The sequence below is a fragment of the Oryctolagus cuniculus genome, chromosome 17 (genome assembly GCF_051225735.1).
Source record: "Oryctolagus cuniculus isolate XC-2025 breed Fujian yellow rabbit chromosome 17, ASM5122573v1, whole genome shotgun sequence".
Classification (NCBI taxonomy): Eukaryota; Metazoa; Chordata; class Mammalia; order Lagomorpha; family Leporidae; genus Oryctolagus; species Oryctolagus cuniculus.
Genome location: NC_142883.1, coordinates 16,445,113 through 16,467,240, shown reverse-complemented (window position 1 = coordinate 16,467,240; position 22,128 = coordinate 16,445,113). Strand labels below are relative to the sequence as shown.

General features: G+C 36.7%; 1 protein-coding gene across 1 annotated transcript in view; it reads left to right on the top strand.

Moving 5' to 3' along the window:
- The window catches only part of LOC100354814 (uncharacterized), a 279,056-nt gene that overhangs the window by 138,666 nt on the left and 118,262 nt on the right, over positions 1–22,128 (top strand). Inside the window, exons 22-25 of the mRNA XM_089318019.1 lie at positions 1,862–1,966; positions 10,514–10,618; positions 12,484–12,537; positions 20,664–20,768. Coding sequence (XP_089174145.1) covers positions 1,862–1,966; positions 10,514–10,618; positions 12,484–12,537; positions 20,664–20,768 — 369 coding nt within the window. The remainder of the gene's footprint in view (positions 1–1,861; positions 1,967–10,513; positions 10,619–12,483; positions 12,538–20,663; positions 20,769–22,128) is intronic.

Here is a 22,128-nt window from a genome sequence, read left to right as displayed (position 1 = left end):
ATGATTAGAGTTTAAACCAAGCCACCCTTCCATGAATTGATTTCAAATATAGCTTTTTTCATTTTATTTCCTGATAATAATGTCCTATATTTTGTCTTTGTAAAAGTCCATGTTCTCTTGTATTTATCAAAACTAAGCCTTTAAAGTATAATTTAAATTCATGGTAGATAGCCAAAGCATGAAGGTAATGCTGGGTAACCATTCTGAGATTGACTAAAGACAGCCAAATGTAATTATTGTTTGTTGTCAGATATATTGGTAATTGTTTTCCGATACAGCTAAATCCATTAATTAAGGTTCATTGTGAAAGTACAGTTAAGAAAAACTGTGGACAAAGTATATCTATAGCTTAGATGCTTTTTTTTAATGTTTGTTTTGGCTATTTCTCTTTCCACTCAGTCCAAAATAGAGTGCAGTATAGAGAGAATGAAGAAAAGAGTTAAAAGCCCTTTCACTTGATGCCTACTGAGAAGTCTCCTGCCACAGAAGGAATGTCTTCTTGTACTCCTAGGCCCTTTGGAAGAAGGCAATAGGATTATTTCTTAAATAATTTATGTATAAGCATGCCATGGTATTTCCAATTTTGTAACATCTGCTACATGTTTTTATCAACTAAATTTTGTTTCACCTTATAAATAATATAAATAGGACATTGGTAGCCAGAAATTTGGCTTGTTAGTCTCTCTGTGGTTCTGTTTTTCCATCTATCCCATGAGGGTATCTTATGCATCTTTTCTAGTTTCCAGGCCTGCTGTTTCATGATTTTTTTTAAGATTTATTTATTTATTTGAAAATCAGAGTTACACACAGAGAGAGAAGAGGCAGAGAGAGAGAGAGAGAGAGAGAGAGAGAGGTCTTCCATTTGCTAGTTCATTCCCCAATTGGCCATAACGGTCGGAGCTACGCCGATCCTAAGCCAGGAGCTAGGAGCTTCTTCCAGTCTCCCACCTGGGAGCAGGGCCCCAAAGATTTGGGCCATCTTCTGCTTTCCCAGGCCATAGCAGAGAGTTGGATGGGCCCCTGCAGCCCATCTCGAACCTGTGCGCCCATATGGGATGCCGGTGATTCAGGCCAGGGTGTTAAACCGCTCCGCCACAGCGCCGGCCCCTGTTTCACTGTTTTTAAAATCTATTTTTTCTCCATCCAGTCCCAGCTCCAACTTTTGATTTGAATTAGAGAGATTTTCTGTCTACTGGTTCACTTCCCAAATGGTGTAACAGTGGAGGTTGAGCCAGGCTGAAGCCAGGAGCCAAGAACTGAATCCAGGGCCCAAGTACTTTGGCTGTCTTCTACTGCTTTCCCAGGCATATTATCAGGGACCTGGATTGGAAATGAAACGGTCAGAACCTGAACCAGTACTTAAACTGGCTTAATGTTCACTAGGAAACGTCGCAACATGCTGGGCTTGCTCTTTATATCTAACAATTTACTTTCTTGGGAACTAACCAGGGTCCCATGAAACTATAAGAACTATGTAAATCTCTTCCAAAGATGATGCCCCAATTGACCTACCCACCTTCCAATAGGCTCCACCTCTTAAAGGTTCCATCACCCTCCAACACTGCCACACTAGGGCCTAAATATCCAGTATGTGCACCTTTAGTGGACACACTCAAACCATATCCAAACCATAGCACTGGATATAGTTTCACCAAGACAAAATTTAAAATTCTTTAATACAGTGTTAACCTCAAGTTAGCTGTGTGTGTTTAAAAGCAGTTACAGTACTGAGGATTCCATTTTCCTTTACTCTGATTTATTTGAATAGTAAATCATTTAACATAATATTAATGTATTTCTAATATTTAATATATTTCTCATATTTTAATAAAATTCTCAATCTCTGTATCTTTTTTCTAAGGAGGGAAAGTTGAAAGAAGCAAAATGGATGCTGTTCTAGAAAACATGGGAATCAAGCTCACAGAAAAAGAGCTTGAATGTCTGGCGGATAACATTCCAATTAATGGTGAGCATGTAGTTGTCACTATGCCTTTCAAAAATGTCTTTCTTTTTTATCAAAGAAGTCTTGCTTGTATACTTGCATGTGAATATTTACTAAATAAGGATTATTTGGTAGTAACAGGAAATATTAAGTAGTTTCGAGTTGAATTCAGTCTAAAGAAATACTGATTCAATTTTAAAACCTAAACAATCTGTTTCTTATTAATATTAACTATTACTTATAGAGACCCAGTACATTTTTCTAAGGATATTCAGAAAGAAAAATAAAAATTATATGACTTGCCTTTAAATGTGACCATGTCTTCACTGAGTCTTCATTTCTGAACTAATCTAGGCTGGAGCCATTTACTCTTTTGAGGGTAGTACAATATTTGCGGTTCCAATTTCTGTGTTAATTAGGTAGGGTTATTTATTCTGCAGTAACAAATGACCCATAAATGTTGATTTCCCAAGACAACAAAATGTTTTCTTTTATCTCTGAGTTAAATATTGGTTTACAGGTTGGCTGTGCCTTTGCTTTTTGTTTTCTCCACTTTGAGACAGGCTGAAGGAACAGTCCCTGCTTAGGTCATGCTCCTTTTATTGCAGAAAGAAATTAAATATGGTAGAACCAGGTAGTAGTTTTTAAAGTTTTGGCTGAGAAGAAAAATGGGTGTTTATTGGTCTAAACAATTTACTTGATGTTATTGGCAACAGAAGTAAAATCCTACCATAAGGGTAATAAATATTTTAAGAGGTAGAAAATATTTTGAAAAAAAAAAATACCATGCATCCCCTGGAAACATATTATGTATAATAATGTATGTATCTGAAAGTATGCCAAAACCAGTCTGTATTCATTTTATCACATTTTAAAATGGATTTCATAATTATTGAACATCTATTCAATGAAATACATGCAATCTTCAAAGGAACCATTAGCTCTATAATTACACACACACACACACTATAGACACATCCTATCTCTAATGAAATATACATGAAAAGTGGCAGCAGTGGTTGCCTACAGGAAAGGGGATTATTTGATTAGAGATAGTTTTGTAAAGCAGAAATATTTTCCACTGTATATACATTGGTGTCATTTGTGTATAATGTAAATTATGCTTTTGTTACCTAATTAAAAGTAAAATAATTTTTAAAAATATTACACTAAAAGCACAAACATATTATTAATATATAATAAACATAATTAATATATTTAATATATTAATAATTTAATATATAATAAACAAAAATATAATAAACATATTATTAATATATCATAAAATGAAAAAATGTGCTCTGTGAAACTCATAGAAGAAAATTTTTTAAAAATAAACTACAATCTGAGAGAAAATATTTGCAAGCAACATATTCACTCCATCCCAACTTTACACAGAATTTGTATTTGGAATATATAAATAATTCTGCAAAACAGATGAGACAAAGAAAACAGTTCCTTAAGGAAACAGGCAGAATATATAAAGAAACATTTCACTAAAGAGAGCATATAGATGGTAAGTAAGCATGTGAAAAAATGGTCAATATATTAGTAATTAGGGAAAAACAGATCAAAACTACAATGAGATATCACTACAAATGTATCAAAATGGCTATAATGAAAAATAGTTGACAATACCCAATGCTAATAAGGATGATAAAGAAACCAGATCACTTACTTGTACCAGAGCTTGCTGGTGGTAATGTAAAATGAAACAGCCACTTGGGAGAGAACCTTTTGGTAGTTTAATTAAAAGCTAGACATATAATTACTATGAAATCCAGGGATTATACCTTTGGATTTTTGCCACAGGGTAAATGAAAACATATGTTCTCATAAAAACATTGTATGCAAATATACATAGCCACTTGTAAGAGTCAAAAACTGGAATCAGCATAGATGTCCTTCAACATGGATAACAAACTGTAATAGTATTAATACATAATCATAGAATATTAATAAATAACAATAACTGAATTATCGATGCACTCAAAAACTTGAATGAACCTCCATAGAATTATGATGAAGTCCCAAAAGCCAATTTCAAAAGTGCTGTGGTGTTAGAATGTTACATATCTTGACGATGGCAGTTAATACATAAGCTTCAGACCATAACAAATAATATACAGGTAGGTGACATGCTGTATAGAACTTTATACATACACAGACATTTAAATGAGTCCAAGTAAAACTGGGAATCCTAAGTAAGATTGGAGTGTATCTTTGTGACAGTATACTATAGAAATATGAGATCTTAAAATTAGTGGAAATCAGGGAAAATATATAAACCATCTCTATTATTCTTTCAACTTCACGTTAATTTGTAATTATTTTAATAAAAATTTTAAAATAATAAGTTGAAAATAACTTTCCCTAAGCCAATTTAAAAATATATATATTTATTTCATCTGAAAGAGTTACACAGAGAGAGAAGGAGAGGCAGAGAGAGAGGTTTTCCATCTGCTGGTTCACTCCCCAACTGGCTGCAATGGACGGAGCTTTGCCAATCCAAAGCAAGGAGCCAGGAGCTTCTTCCAAGTCTCCCACGTGGGTGAAGGGGCCCAAGGACTTGGGCCATCTTCCCCTGCTTTCTCAGGCCATAGCAGAGAGCTGGATCAGAAGTGGAGAAACTGGGACTTGAACCAGCGCCCATATGGGATGCTGGCACTGCAGATAGCAGCATTACCTGCTACACCACAGCACTGGCCTTTAGCTAATGTAGAATTAATGTCTAACATCTAGGATTTATATTCTTATAGCTGAGTCAGATAAACAGGTGCTAATGGACTTCAGTTGGTCTTTTACTTGCCAATTTAACTTCTTTTTCCTTACTTTGTTTCCATATGTAAGTCTTTGGAATTATTATCTTATTTTGCATTTCTTGTAGTTGATGGGAAGATTGAACTCAATAAATTGGTAGATGCAGTGACCACTGTTACAGGTTAGTGAATATTTAAAGTGACTCCAAGATCCTAATTCTTACACTGAATTCTACAATGACAATTTATTCTGTCACTTTATTGCCTTTTCATTCTTCCATTTTGTCATTTTGCTGAGGAAATTCAAGTTTTTATGGACCTTAGGCTAAACCATTACCAGGTTATGCAAATTAAGTTTTATGGGAAAATAATCACATTCATTAATTTATATGTTATTATTTCTTTAACCTATAGTAATGGCAGAGCTGAGTAGTTGGTACTGAAATTATCTTGCCAATAAGGTTTAAAATATTTCCTATACAGATTTTTAAAGAAAGATTTTGCTGACTCTGGTCAAGACATTATCTATAGAGGGGGTGACTATATAGTGTATTTATCTCAGTTAAGACTATCCTTGTTGTAGAATCATTTAAATTAGTTGTAACACTCTCTTTTAGTAGTCTGATAGAAATGTGTGAATATTATAACCTTAAATTATCTGCATTTAATATATCTAAGTGCAGTGTTTCAATAGAAAATTCTTTATTCCTTGAGTTATATTCCAAATCATACTTTAATGTGCATGAATTCAAATAAGCCATAATCTGGGTATCATAAATGTAAATTACCTTTCTGCAATTTTGAGAACACTACTGTAAGCCCAGAAGTCAGAAAACAGAAAGGCTCACACACCCACTTAAAAAGTTCAAATCACTTAGTTGATTAAATCATTTAAAACAGAACAAAAGCAAAGGAGAAAAGATGGAATAAAGTAAAAATTTGAGGATAGGGTGCAAGTTTGCGGAAGGACTGCATGACCTGAACCTTCAAAGCTGAATGTTCATATAATTTTTTGTCCCTCTCTGATGTGTCATTCTTCTCTGATAGTGATGTGGTTACAGGACCAGAGTTGAGGTTCAAGCAAGTTTGCCTACAGATGTAAGATATTCCAGCCAATGACACAAACTTGCTCTTTCAGATAAACACAGAGACAGTACGCCTGCAAATAGTCATAGATTGCTGCTGACAAGACCTGTTTTGTATTTCTTGGGCAGAGGACACATGAGGCTAAAATGGTTTTTACTAAGAAAATGAACAAAATTAAAGTCATTTGAATTATGAAGCTTATCAATATTTATCAAATCTTGAGTATTTAGTGCTCAAGAACATTTGGTGTATCATAATTACTTAGAATATGTTCTATATTTAAACATGAGCATTTAGTGAACAAATGTCTGTGTGTATTTAATGCCTCATGAGTACTAGGTATAGCTTGGTCCTTCCTTCCCTTTCTTTCTATTACATATGTGTAAGATATACTTAAACCAATTATCTGGAAGAATTAGTATTGTTAAAATGTTTGTATGACCCAAAGTGATTACAGATTTAATGCAATTCCCATCAAAGTGTCAATCACATTCTTCACAGAACTAGAGAAAACAATCCTAAAATTCATATGAAAGCACAAAAGACCCCAAATAGCTGACAATTTTGAGAAGAAAAATTGCTAGAGACATGACAATATTAGAGTTTGAGACATCTATACAGCTGTAATACCAAAACAGCATTGTACTGTCATAAAAATAGATGGATAGATCTATACTTTTGAATAAGAATGTTAGGTTTTAGGATTTTAGGGTTCAAAGAAGGCGGGAAGGTGGCTAGTATAAAGTAGCAAAGGCTTTATCTTAGGGGAGACAAAATGGGGCAGAGGAGGGCAAAGAGAGTGGGACTGAGCTTGCCTGGACAGAGGGCAGGGGGTTTGAAGCCAGGTTTCATTCCATTTGATCAACAGAGTCCCTTCTCTTTTTTTTTATTTTTTTATTATTTATTTATTTATTTTGGTAGGCAGAGTGGACAGTGAGAGAGAGAGAGACAGAGAGAAAGGTCTTCCTTTGCTGTTGGTTCACCCTCCAATGGCCGCTGTGGCCGGCGCGCTGCGGCCGGTGCATCGCGCTGATCCGATGGCAGGAGCCAGGAGCCAGGTACTTAACCTGGTCTCCCACGGGGTGCAGGGCCCAAGCACTTGGGCCATCCTCCACTGCACTCCCTGGCCACAGCAGAGAGCTGGCCTGGAAGAGGGGCAACCGGGACAGAATCCGGCGCCCCGACCGGGACTAGAACCCGGTGTGCCAGCGCCGCAAGGCGGAGGATTAGCCTAGTGAGCCGCGGTGCCGGCCAGAGTCCCTTCTTAATCTGCTTGTTGGGGCAGGTGCAGAGCACCACATGGACTCTGATAAGATGGGTAGGAGATGTACGGAAAGTCTCCTTGGTGAAGTTTACTGTGCACTGTCTTAGCAGTTTGGAATGTCCCCAGGTGTAGGGCTTTCTGGAGCAATAAACATTCCACTAGCGTTTACATGATCTACCTCTACCCGGTTCCATCAGGCCTAGGGATTCAGGCCCATCAACCTAACAGTTTCTATCAGGCCTCAGTGGCCTAATAAGTTCCAACAAGAAATCCTAGAAATTAATCCATGCACCTACAGTCAGCTAAATCTTGACAAAATATACACTGGAAGAAGTTTTTTCAATAAATGATGCTGGATAAACTGGATATCCATGTACAGCTTATTGAAACTAAAACTCTACATCTCACACCAAAAGCAAACAGAACAAAACAGAAAAAGAGAACTCAGAGTGCATCTGACACATAAGCACCTAAAATGACGAAACTAGTAGAAGGAAACATGGGGGAAACATTTCACGACACTGATATAGACAAAGATTTTCTGAGTAAGACTGCAAAAGCACAGGCCACAAAAGCAAAACTAGACAAATGAGATTATAGCAAACAAAGAAGCTTCTACACAACAAAGGAACCAACCAACTCAGTGAAGAGAGGAGAGAACTTTTGCTATCTATTAATCTGACAAAGGATTAATATCTAGAATATATGAAGAAGTCAAAAACTCAACAACAGAAAAATAAAGTCTATTTTTTTTTGAAAAAAAAAAAAAAAGGTCAAATGGAGGCAGGTATTTGATGCAGCAGTTAAGATGCCACTTGGAACACCTAAAAGCCATATCAGAGTACCTGGTTCAAGTCCCAGCTCCTCCACTTCTGATCTAGTTTACTGCTAATGCATACCCTGAGAAGCCTCTGGTGTTGGCTCAAATATTTGGGTCCCTGATATCTACATTTTTTCATGGATTGAGTTCTGAGCTCCTGACATCAGCCTGGCCCAGCCCCAGCTGTTGTAGGCATTTGGGGGGGGTGAACCAACAGATAGAAAATTGTCTATTTTCTATGCCTCTTGTGAGTATAAACAGTCTTCTTGCCTTTCAAATTTAAAAAATAGATGAATGGTATGAATTTTATTAAAGAAGAAACTCAAATAGCCAACATGTTTATGGAAAATGTTCCAAATTCATTAGCTACTAGGAAAATGCAAATGAAAACAACAAGATATTATATCACTCCAGTTAAAATAGATTTTACCAAAGAGACAAAAAATAAATGCTGAAAAGAATGTGGAGGAAAAGGAACTTTAATACAACTGTTGGTGAAAATATGAATCACTATGACTATTATCAGAACAACTTGGAGGTTCCTTTAAAAACTAGAAGTATAGACCTACCGTATGATCAGTTCTCTCTCCTGAGTCTTGTGGGCTGGGTGGTCCATGGCTAGGCTTATTGCAGGTTCTTCCCTCCATGCATGAAATGATTCAAAAGTGGAAGCATAAGGATATATAGGAGAGCAGGATTTATTTGGAGCAAAACAAAAGTTCAAGCTCAAGAACCAAGTTATGCATGAGCAAACAGCCAAAAAAGCAAAAGACCCTAAAGAAAGAAAAGCCCTTCTGCAAGGAAAAATTTCTAAGGTGAAAAAGATTTCTACAGAAGAAAAAGCCCATCAACAAGATTTGGCATACTGTTTATACTCACAAGAGGCATAGAGAGCAATATCCAGGGTGGGACCCAATTGTATGTTCAAAAGAAAGCAGGGTTATTAATGGATTTGAGCACCACTCATTGCTGTGTTTATTTTAGGAGATATTGGAACTGTCATGGCATCAGGTTCATGATGGGAGTGGTTGTGAATTCCTTGGTAAACTTTATTGTAATGATATTATAATGACCAAAAACCATGGGGGACTCATCCTGCAACCATGTTGGATATTTCCATCTAGCACTGACTGCAAGTTTATAACATTGTGGAACTTGCAATTATGTTACTGGGGAAGGGCTGGGGACTTCCTGGTACATGAGAGGTGGTCTGAGATCACAGCAGGGGAGGCCTGGGCTGTGCTCAAGAAGGGAAAGGAGTCTGGGTGGCACACAGAAAGGGACCAGTCATGTTAGCTAGGCCAGTCCATCACATAGGCCAGCTGAAGCTGTCCTGTGTCAGCTTAGCCATGGCTGGTAAAAAACAAATTTCTGGAGCTGTTAATCAAGGACCTGCATGGGTGGGTGAGGAGCTGTCAGTGGTGGTTTGGTTAGGCCTGTCAGTTAGGAACTGCACCATCACGAGGTTCAGCTTGTGCTGTCAGACCTCAGCTCGGCTAGAGCTGTCAATCATTCAGCAAGGCATTCTTCCCCTAACTACCTACATTCCCACAGCATGGGTATATATATCCAAACAAAATGACATCAATATGTCCAAGAGATACCTGCATTCCCATGTTTATTGCTGTACTTTTCACAATAACTAAGATATGACATCAACCTAGATTCCCAATGGTTAATGAATGGATGAGTATGTGTCATATATATACAGTGTAATATTATTCAGCCACAATAATGAAATTCTGACATTTGCAGCATGATGGATAGAACTGGTAATCTCAAGTGAATTAAGCCAGAAACTGAAAGATAAATACTACATGTATTTTCTCATATATGAAAACTGAAAGAAATTTATCTGAATTTAGAATGGTGATTACTAAGAGTTGTGAAGGGTAGGCGTGTGGGGGAATAGAGAGAAAACCTTGTTAGGAAGAAGGAATAACTTCTGGTATTCTGCAGCATAGTAAAATGACCATAGTGCAAAATAATCTATTATATATTTTATGAAAACAGAAGAGAGAGGATCAAAAGTTAAAAGCATAGAGTGATGACAGGGAGAGGGAAACATTGATTGCTTCTATTTGATCTGTATATTTTTTGAAATATTGTGCTGTCCCCCATAGATATATGCAATTATTGAATGTTCATATAAACTGTTTTTTATTAAATTTTAAAGAAACTCTATTCATCCTACACATATTTTAAAAGTTTAACCTATGTTTTATAAAGTATAAACTTGAACTTATGTACTTACTTAACTTCTTAATAGATTTAAATATTCTCCATAGTAAACACACACTACTGAATTAACATATTAAGCAATCAAGTAAAACGAAGGATACCACAGAATAACAGAGATATTGGATTGGGATCAGCTTCTTTGATATGTTAGAAAAACTTAGATTACCCCCCAACACTTATTTCTAGTTACTTTACCCAGTAATTATTGATGCTGTGTTTTGGAGGGTAAAGAAAACAATTGTTTCCATGAGGACTGTTGAAACAGAGGTCTCATCCTACTTTGATCAAATAACTATTGAAGCTGCAGTTGAATAGACAAATGATTTTTCTATTCCATACTTTGGAGATGTTCGGTCATATTCAATTCCTTATCTGCATATATTTCTTTTTTGTTGTTGAAGGAGAAGAAGTTGATGCCAGTGATATAAAAAATACTCTGGGAAACATGGGGATAGAGCTCACAGATAAAGAATGTTTGGAGCTAGAGAAGAATCTATCAGTTGATGGTAAGCATTTAAGTCTTTAGGAACTTAGAGGGCTTTTTGTTTTTAAAGAACTTCCATCACTATCTATATTTGATATCTAAAAACGACAGCTTTAGGAGGGGTCATGTAGTTCCACCTTAAGACGTAATCCCAATTGTGTTATTTCATTCATAGAATCTTCTACCTCTTCAGTCATTTTTATTAGAAAAAGGAAGCCAAAAGGCACCTTCAAGACTGTGCAGGGATATATGGAGAAGTAAAATGGTGGGAAGGTACCAGAAAGAAAAAATGGAGAAATTAAGGGGAGGACAAGGGAACTTCCAGTCTGGTATATATTCCAGCATAAAAGTGCTGCAGTTCCCTCAGATGCCGGGGAGCCACATGCACAACTCCCTGAACTTCATATTGGTTTTTATTGCTGTTTTGGTTGTTTTTCAAGTAAGATAGATATTTCTTTTTTTAACTTTTATTTAATAAATATTAATTTCCAAAATACAGCTTATGGATTACAGTGGCTTTTTTCCCCCATAACTTCCCTCCCACCACAACCCTCCCATCTACTGCTCCCTCTCCCAAGACAATAGTCTTGTTTGACTCTTAATCCTATCATTATGATCAATTGTGAACTGAAACTGATCACTTTGACTAATGAGATGGCATTGGTACATGCCACCTTGATGGGGTTGAATTGGAATCCCCTGGCATGTTTCTAACTCTACCACTGGGGGCAAGTCAGATAAACATGACTATTGTCTGCTAATACCAACTGATAGAATTAAAAAGCAGAGAACGATCCAACATGAAAAGCGGGATACACAGCTGACTCATAGAATGGCAGATGTCCTAAACGGCACTCTGGCCTCAGAATCAGCCCTTAAGGCATTTGGATCTGGCTGAAGAGCCCATGAGAGTATTTTAGGCATGGAAAGCCAAGACACCCTGGCAAAAAACAAAACAAAAAAAACAAAAAAAAAAACAAAAAAAAAAAAAACACAAAAAACAAAAAACAAAACCTAAATGAAAGATCTCTGCGAATGAGATCCCAGTAGAAAAAAAACAGACCACCAAAGAAGGAGGTACCTTTCTCTGAAGGGAGGAGAGAACTTCCACTTTGACTATGACCTTGTCTAAATAAGATCGGAGTCGGCGAACTCAATAGGCTTCCATAGCCTTGGCAACTCATGACTAGAGCCTAGGGAGATTACTGACTCCATAAACAAGAGTGTCAAATTGTTAAGACAACAACAGGAGTCACTGTGCACTTACTCCTCATGTAGGATCTCTGTCCTTAATGTGTTGTCCAATGTGAATTAATTATACAACTAGTACTCAAAGAGTACTTTACACTTTGTGTTTCTGTGTGGGTGCAAACTGTTGAAATCTTTACTTAATATATACAGCATTAAAAAAAATGAAATCTGGTCATTTGCAACAAAATGAAGGAATATGGAAAACATTATGCTGAGTGAAATAAGCTGTCCCAAAAGGGACAAATATCATATGTTCTCCCTGATCGGTGACAACTAACAAAGTACCAAAAAGGAAACCTGTTGAAGTGAAATGGATACTATGAGAAACAGTGACTTGATCAGCTCTTGTCCTGACTGTTGATGAACAACTTAATACTTTATCCCTTTTAGTATTTTTTGTTCTACTTAATACTATTGGTTGAACTCTGTAATTAACACACAATTATTCTTAGATGTTTAAATTTAACTGAAAAGTGATCCTTGTTAAGTGGGAATAAGAGAGGGAGGAGATGTACAATCTGCGACAAGATAGGCATTTTCTATACTAAACTGAGTGTTTACTTTTATGAATTTAAGTTTTTGATGCTGCTTTATTTAATTTCTCATTGTGTAGCCTGATTTGTGTCTTTCTTATAGCTGATGGAAAGGTGTACCAGAACAGGTTGATGGGTGGTGTGAAAACCCTTAAAGGTGAGTTGAAATAGGAAAAGGCAGATGAATCTGAAACATATATGTATTGCATTCTCCAATCCTTCCATCATATATGTATGTGTGTGTGTGTTGGTAAAACCAAATTATTTTATTGGATTGGTTTTGTATATATTTTAGCAAGTAATCTCCTGTACCATTCTTTAACCTTAAGATTTAAGTGAAATCTCACATCAAGACATGATTCTTGAATGGCTTTACCCCAGTGAAATGGCAAATTATTAAAAAAAAAAAGTTATTAGCCCAGATGGATTGAAAGGAATTTGTTCTGTATAGGCCTGAATTCTGAGTCCATGGAGGAAGGATCTTTGAAAACTCTCAATTATTAGTATATTTCAACATGAGTTCTAGTTCATATTTATATTTGTTAAATGACCCAGGAACTCAAAAGCTATAAAATAAGCCAAAAGTTAGTACCAAAATTGTAACTCTCCATATTAATCTGGTCAATCAGTAATAATTTCCTTTTAAAACTCTTCTTAAAATTAATTTAAAATAAAAATTACAACAGATGCAAAAAACAAATGATTAGTAAATTTGTGGACCTAATTAAAAATAAAATAACCAACTCATGCTCTGGGACTTCATATGATGCAAATTCAGGAGTCCTTCAAAATGTTCCTGGAAGAGGCTGGTGTTGTGCAGTGGGGTAAGCCACACCCTGCAATGCTCACATCCCATAATGGAGTCCTGACTACTCCACTTCTGCTCCAGCTTCCTGCTAATGCATCTGAGAAGGCAGTGGAAGATGGTCCAAGTGCCTGAGCCCCTGGCACCAATTTGGGACGCCTGGAGGGAGTTCCTTGCTCTCGGCTTCAGCCAGGCTCAGTCCTGGCTGTTGTGGACATTTGAAGAGTGAACAAGTGGATGAAATATATTCATTCATTCATTCATTCATTCTCTCCCTTTCTCCCTCCCTCTCTCTCCTCTTTCTGTCACTCTGCCTTTCAAATAAATATTTAAAAGATGATCATGGAAAATGCAAATTATGAAAAAATATGCTTGGATTTCAAAATTATTTTGCACCAAAATGAATTTATCTTTTAAATCCACTTTCTACAAAAATTTTTTATAGAAAGCAGGAAAAGATAAAAGCATTTTATTTTTTTACTTTTATTTAATATAATATAAATTTCCAAAGTACAGCTTATGGATTACAATGGCTTCCCCCCCATAATTTCCCTCCCACCCGCAACCCTCCCCTTTCCCTCTCCCTCCCCCCTTCCATTCACATCAAGATTCATTTTCAATTCTCTTTATATATAGAAGGTCAGTTTAGCATATATTAAGTAAAGATTTCAACAGTTTGCACCCACATAGAAACACAAAGTGAAAAATACTGTTTGAGTACTAGTTATAGCATTAAATCACAATGTATGGCACATTAAGGACAGAGACCCTATATGAGAAGTAAGTGCACAGTGACCCCTGTTGTTGACTTAACAAATTGACACTCTTGTTTATGGCATCAGTATGTGAGGGGCTGGCACTGTGACTTAGCAGGTGGGGCTACCGCCTGCAGTCCCGGCATCCCATATGGGCACTGGTTCAAGTCCGGCTGCTCCATTTCCCATCTAGCTCTCTGCCTGGGAAAGCGGTGGAAGACAGCCCAAGTCCTTGGGCCCCTGCACCCATGTGGGAGACCAGGAAGAAGCTCCTGGCTCCTGGCTTTGGATTGGAGCAGCTCTGGCTGTTGGCGGCCAATTGGGGAGTGAACCAGTGGATGGAAGATCGATCGATCTCTCCCTCCCTCCCTCCCCGCCTCTCCTCTCGCAGTGTAACCCTGACTTTCAAATAAATAAATAAATCTTTAAAAAAAATTTTACGTGTCCTTATAGAAATGCTAACAGCATTAAGTTAAGTTGAGAGTCTGGCACTGTGGCATAAAAGTTAAAGCCACCGCCTGCAGTGCCAGCATCCCATATGGGCACTGGTTCAAGACCTAACTGCTCCGCTTCCTATCCAGCTCTCTGCTATGGCCTGGGAAAGCAGTAGAAGACGCCCAAGTCCTTGGGCCCCTGTACCGGTATTGGAGACCTGGAAGAAGCTCCTGGTTCCTGGCTTTGAATTTGCATAGCTCTAGCTGTTGCAGTCATCTGGGAGTGAACCAGCAGATGGATGACCTCTCTCTCTCTCTCTGCCTCTGCCTCTCTGTAACTCTGCTTTTCAAATAATAAATAAATAAATCTTTTTTAAAAAAGTTAATTTGAAATGGTCCAAGTTTAGCCAAGAAAATAAAAACTAAATTCATTAAATAACAGACTAGACATAGTTAAAGAGCGTATTCCAAACAACTGTAATTTAACACTGAAAATATTCCAAGATTGCAGCATAGACAAAAATGAAACATAAGAATGTGAAGTTAAGAGATGTGAGGGTTAGAGTGATAAATCTGCAGGTTTTTCCAGTATTACAAAGATCTAAAAAAAGAGGATGAAGGAAAATACCAATATGAAAGAACTGATAATTCTCATTATTGTTGAAAGACATGAATCATAAAATACAGGGAATTTAATGGATCGTGAAAAGGATAATTAAATAGAAATCACTGTCCAGATACATCACAGGAAAACCACAAAACACATAAACAGAAACCTTAAAATCAACCAAGAGTGAAATCTGAGTAGCTACAATAAAATAATAGTTTGATACAAGATTTATAAACAGCAAAAAATGTAAAGAAACATATTGTAATATTTTCAAAATACTGATAAAATAGCTGTCAACATGGGGTTTCCACTGAAAAACCTTATTATCTTTATTTTCAGAATGAGAAGTTACAAATTTTAAGACAAAAAATGCTGACTTTGATAAAACAGATCATCATGATGAATAATTTTAAAGGGATATATATCATGAAGGAAAAAATGCTCCCAAAAAAGAATTCTGAAGAGTGATATGAGTAAAGAAGTTGTTAAACCCACATAAACCTTTCTTTTAAAGATTTTTATTTATTAATTTGAAGGTAGAGTTACAGAGAGAGAGATGGAGAGACAAAGGGAAAGGTCTTCCATCTGCTGGTTCACTCCCTAAATGGCTACAACAACTGGGGTCGGGCCATGCTGAAGGCAGAAGCCAGGGCTTCTTCCAAATCTGCCATGCAGGTGTGGGAGCTCAAGGGCTTGGGCCATCCTCTACTGCTTTCCCAGGCCATTGCAGAGAGCTGGATCAGAAGAGGAGCAACTGGGACACAAACCAGTACCCACTGAGACTTAGCCTACTGTGCCACAGTACCACCCCCCCAACATAAACATAATACATTTAAGAATATAAAATATTAGCAAGTTTAAATTTTGGTATGTCTAATAAAATAACATTAATATGTTGGAGGCATGTGGGGAATAGGTAAGTATAATCATAGTTGGTGACTTTACCATCCTTTTGTCATAATAGAACACAAGGGTAAATATAATGAAGAGTTGAATATTGTGGCTAACCATCTTGAACCAGTGTGCATATTAAATACATAGAATCTGTGCCTAATAACTAGGATGTGTATTCTTTTCAATCACATGGTCAAAAATATACTGCGCTTTAAATAGGATTGTCACATCATTTATTGATTAAACCTTTGAGAATGAATGAAGTTTAAGAATATGGAAAAGTAATCTATAATGATATCAAGTGGTTGGTTATGAGCTAGAGACTGGGAAAGGGCCTGAGGGAACTTTCTAGGATGATGGGTTTAATTTCTTGCTTTAGGCAAAATTGCATGGGTGTATTCAGTTATCAAAACTTGGGTGGTCATTTGACAAGCAGCTAAGTCACCACTTGATTAGATGGCCACATCCCATATCCGAGTGCTTGATATGAGTCCTGGCTACCCCACTTCGGATTTAGCTTTCCTCCTAAGGCACAGCCTGCTATATTCTGTTTACTATACCACAATTTTAAAATACGATATTTGACAGCTTCTTTCTTCCTGAAATTCAAGAGTAATTCAGTGCTTTTATTATTTTAACTTTTCTCCCATAATTTCAAATATAATAAAGATAGCACAAAAAGAGATGTTTATATTAATATTAACCTTATTTATAAATGCATACACAAAATCATCAGAATAGCGGAAGATGAAAAATGTGGAAAATAAGGAAACTAATAAAAAGACACATGGAAGTCAGTTTGGAGATTCCTCAGAAACCTGAATATAACCCTACCATTCAACCCAGCCATCCCACTCCTTGGAATTTACCCAAAGGAAATGAAATTGGCAAACAAACAAGCTGTCTGCACATTAATGTTTATTGCAGCTCAATTCACAATAGCTACGACCTGGAACCAACCCAAATGCCCATCAACAGTAGACTGGATAAAGAAATTATGGGACATGTACTCTATAGAATACTATACAGCAGTCAAAAACAACGAAACCTGGTCATTTACAACAAGATGGAGGAATTTGGAAAACATCATGCTGAGTGAATTAAGCCAGTCCCAAAGGGACAAATATCATATGTTCTCCCTGATCAACGACAACTAACTGAGCACCAAAGGGGAAACTTGTTGAAGTGAAATGGACACTGTGAGAAACAGTGACTTGATCAGCTCTTGTCCTGATGGTTGATGTACAATGTAATACTTTATCCATTTTAGTATTTTTTTTTGTTCTAGTACCGTTGGTTGAACTCTGTAATTAACACTCAATTATTCTTACGTGTTTAAATTTTAACTGAAAAGCGATCCCTGTTAGGAATTTGGAAAACATTATGCTGAGTGAAATAAGCCAATCCCAAAGGGACAAATACCACTTGTTCTCCTTGATAGGTGACAACTAACTGAGCACCAAAAAGGAAACCTGTTAAAGTGAAATGAACACTATGAGAAACAGTGACTTGATCAGCCCTCACCCTGACTGTTGATGAGCAACTTGATATGTTATCCCTCTTAGTAGTTTTTTTGTTTGTTCTACTTAATACTTTTGGTTGAATACTGTAATCAATACACAGTTCTTCTTAAGTGCCGAAACTTAACTGAAAACTGATCACTGTTAAATATAAGAGTGGGAATAAGAGAGGGAAGAGATGTACAATTCTGGACATGCTCAAGCTGACTTACCTCAAATGGTAGAGTTAGAAACATACCAGGGGATTCCAATTCAATCCCATCGAGGTGGCATGTACCAATGCCATCTCACTAGTCCCAGTGATCAATTTCAGTTCACAATCGATCATAATGATAGGACTAAGAACCAAAGGGATCACATAAACAAGAATAGTGTCTGCAAATACTAGCTGATAGAATCAAAAAGGGAGAGAATGATCCAACATGGGAAGTGAGATACACAGCAGACCCATAGAATGGCAGATGTCCTAAACAGCACTCTGGCCTCATAATCAGCCCTTAAGGCATGCGGATCTGGCTGAAAAACCCATGAGAGTATTTCAGGCATGGAAAGCCAAGACACTCTGGAAAAAAAAGAAAAAAAAACCTAAATGAAAGATCTCCGTGAGTGAGATCCCAGTGGAAAGAACGGGTCATCAAAGAAGGAGGTACCTTTCTCTGAAGGGAGGAAAGAACTTCCACTTTGACCATGGCTTGTCTAAAATTATCAGAGTCAGTGAACTCAGGGGGCTTCCATAGCCTTGGCAGCTCATGACAAGAGCCTAGGGTGATTACTGATGCCATAAACAAGAGTGTCAACTTGTTAAGTCAACAACAGGAGTCACTGTGCACTTACTCCTCATGTAGGATCTTTGTCCTTAGTGTGCTGTACATTGAGATTTAATGCTATAACTAGTACTCAAACAGTATTTTTCCCTTTATGTTTCTGTGTGGGAGCAAACTGTTGAAATCTTTACTTAATGTATGCTAAACTGATCTTCTGTATATAAAGAGAATTGAAAATGAATCTTGATGTGAATGGAAGGGGAGAGGGAGTGGGAAAGGGGAGGGTTGCAGGTGGGAGGGACGTTATGGGGGGGAAGCCATTGTAATCCATAAGCTGTACTTTGGAAATTTATATTCATTAAATAAAAGTTTAAAAAAAAAGAAATGAAAGCTTTTGCATGACAATACAAGCTAAACAACATTTTTTTGACAGAGTTAGACAGTGAGAGAGAGCAACAGAGAGAAGGGTCTTCCTTTTGTTGGTTCACCCCCCATATGGCCACTGCGGCTGGCGCAGCGCTGATCTGAAGCCAGGAGCCAGGTGCTTCCTCCTGGTCTCCCGTGCGGGTGCAGGGACCAAGCACTTGGGCCATCCTCCACTGCTTTCCCGGGCCACAGCAGAGAGCTGGATTGGAAGAGCAGCAACTGGGACAGAATCTGGTGCCCCAACAGGGACTAGAACCCAGGGTGCTGACGCCGCAGGTGGAGGACAAGCCTAGTGAGCCTCAGCGCCGGCCGCTAAATAACATTTTTTAAAGACACAGAAAAATTAGAGAAGATATTCTATGGCATAAAACCAATCAAGTAAATTATGGAATGCATTAAACACTACAAGAATTCAGTAAGAACAAGCCAAACAACAATTATCAAAGTGTAGACACATAAGAATGGACGTTGGATAAAAGAGAAGACCCTTCAGAGGCCAATCAGTATTTTTTTTTTTTTTAGACAGGCAGAGTTAGACAGTGAGAGAGACAGAGACAGAGTTATAGAGAAAGGTCTTCCTTCCTTTGGTTCACTCCCCTAATGGCTGCTATGGCTGGCGCTGCACTGATGTGAAGCCAGGAGCTGGGTGCTTCCTCCTGGTCTCCCATGCGGGTGCAGGACCCAAGGAACTGGTCCATCCTCCACTGCCTTCCTGGGGCCACATCAGAGAGCTGAACTGGAAGAGGAGCAACCAGGACTAGTACCTGGCACCCCAACCGGGATTAGAACCTGACACTGGCTGAGACCAATCAGTATTAAAGAAGTAATTTATATCACCAATGATCATTGAAATCCAAGCTAAAAGAATGATAAAATATAAGTTCATACCACTTAACACATGTTAGATTCACATAAATTATAAAAGTCAAACAATATCAAGTGCTGGCAATGATATGGAAATTTTCATGTATTGCTGGTTAATATGAATAGATTGAACAATTAAAATCTCAAGAAGTAAAAACTGTGCATATTTCACTTTCTTTGAATATTCACTGCAGTTATCCCATTCCTTTTTATGTATCTCAGACTCTCTTGTCTACTAGGAAAAATGTACAAGAATATAGATGCATTATTGTTTATAATGGCCAAAGATTGGAAACAACCTAAATCTTCATCTATAGGAGAATGAATAAATGTAGCAGGAACTAAATTGTAATAGAATAATAGTTCAAATGAGTGAAGAGGAACTCCAAGTTTCAACATGAATAAATATAACAAAACCAGCAAATTTTGAATGAAGAATACAAAAGTGAACTCACATTATGATGTGATACATATGAACTTTAAAGTTATACAAAACATTTCATGTGTATGAGGAAGACTTAGAAAGCTCGTGGGAAAGTGGAATTTAAAAATAATGCATTTGTTCTGTGAATTTTTGAAGCACACTCATACATATAAAATGTTCACAGGAATTATAAGCACTATATTTATCACTTCTTGTCCTTTTGGCTAAGATCAAGTGTACAATAGTGTTACCCTTTGGGGTAAAGGAGAGAAAGAATGGAATGAAGAGGATTTTGTGGTATATTTTTGTTATATCAGTACTATTTATTCATGAGGGAGGTTAGGTGGATACACAGATGCCAATGATATCATTATCAAATTTTTATTATTTTAATATTTCAAATTTGACAGTTATAAATTGAATGACTAGAAATTATTTGATAAATTTATTTGGGGGAAAGGACCATGTGAATTTCTGTTCAGGAAATAAGGGTAATTCCTTCCTACCATCAGCAGGCTGTGAGTTTAGTTTTCCCTAATTATATGAATGGTTTAGCACTTTCATCAATCCTTTGAAAGCAAATTATATAAGCTGACTTTTCCTCTAGAAAACATAGGGTTGAAATTTCAATTCAGTCTTAATTACTGACAATCATTGTACAATTGATCATATTTCACTGGACCTTAGTCTTCATGGTGAAGCCAATATTCATAATTCATAGTAAATCATAACTTCTGTCACATTTTATGCTTGTTCTGTTTTATTATATTCCTCTGTTTTTCCTAAGGAGGGATTGTTGATGTCACTAAACTGGACACTGTTTTGCAAAACATGGGAATGAAGCTTACAGAAATGGAGAGAAAAGATTTAATAGAGAAACTGCCTGTTGATGGTGAGCACGTAAATCCTTGAACTAATCAGGATAACCTGAGGCTGTCAATGTCTATATGGTCATCTCTGAAAAAGTATATTTGCCATTAAAATATTTATAAAAACTTAGAAATGAAGTCAGAAAGGAAATGAGGTGAAAGTCTTTCTTGTCATTTTATTTACATGTGTCAGCAACTCTACCTTCGGAAACAAAAGAATACAGATCAGGTGGACAGGATTATAAAAATGAGTGAAACACAAACATGTGGGGGCAGAGCAACATGAAAAACAGTCTGAAGGTTAACGCAGAAAAAAATGGGACAATGAAAGAAAAAAGAGCAGGCCAAAGATGAGAGATTATTTATAACATGATGGTGTACACATTCCATAGCCATATAATGGTGCTACCTCACTTTCTCAGAGCCAACAGCTGTCAAACCTTTAAGCCATGATGTATGGATTTATTCCTTATTATGAAGCTGCATAATATCCCACTTCTGAACTCAGAATCCGTGATCCAAAGGCCATGTTCTCAGACATCTTGTTTTTCTACTTACTACTTGTTTAATTTTTATTTAGTGAAGGATTAAGCTTATGATTATTAAAAATTAATGTATGTCATTGTACAAATTATAAGAAAAAAGGAAGAGGAAAGTTATAGTGGGAAGTATGATTATGCAGTTAAAACTATATATATGAAATATATGAAATTTGTTCCCTTTATAAAATAAAAAAGTAAAAAAGATCCAGAAGCAAACCCCAAAATATGGTTAAAATCTAATTGTGACTGAAGTATAGTATATCAATAAAAATTTTATGCTAATGAAAGAAACCTTCCACAAAAGAGCACATATTGTATGACTCACCTCATATGAAATGTCCAGAATTGGTAAATCTATAGAGACAGAGTATAGATTGGATTTCCTGGGACTGGAGTTGGTGACTATGGGATATTGGACGGAAGGTGCAGTGATGAAAATTTTCAGATATTAGACTCAGGTGATGGTTGCGGAGTTGTTTTCTGCATGCTTAAAAGCATGCAACTTGCACATTAAGTAGGTGGATCTTATAGTGTGGGAATTATATTCATAATAGTTCAGTATATCTTCCAAAATATAACAATGGCCTGTTTGATTTTTTTAGATACAGGAGAAAATGGAGAACAAAATTCCTCTCAGCCTAGGTTTAGTAATACTGTTGACAACTGATGCTTTCTTCTGGTCACTTTTGTTAAAAAATGGTTCAATTATTGGGAATGTTTTTCTGTCATAATCTTAGTATCAGAGTTTCCCAATTATATGAAGCCTTATAAATATTTATCATTTATAAATAGGAAAAATCAATAAGGTATTTTGTAAATGAACATTTTGTAATCATTTTTC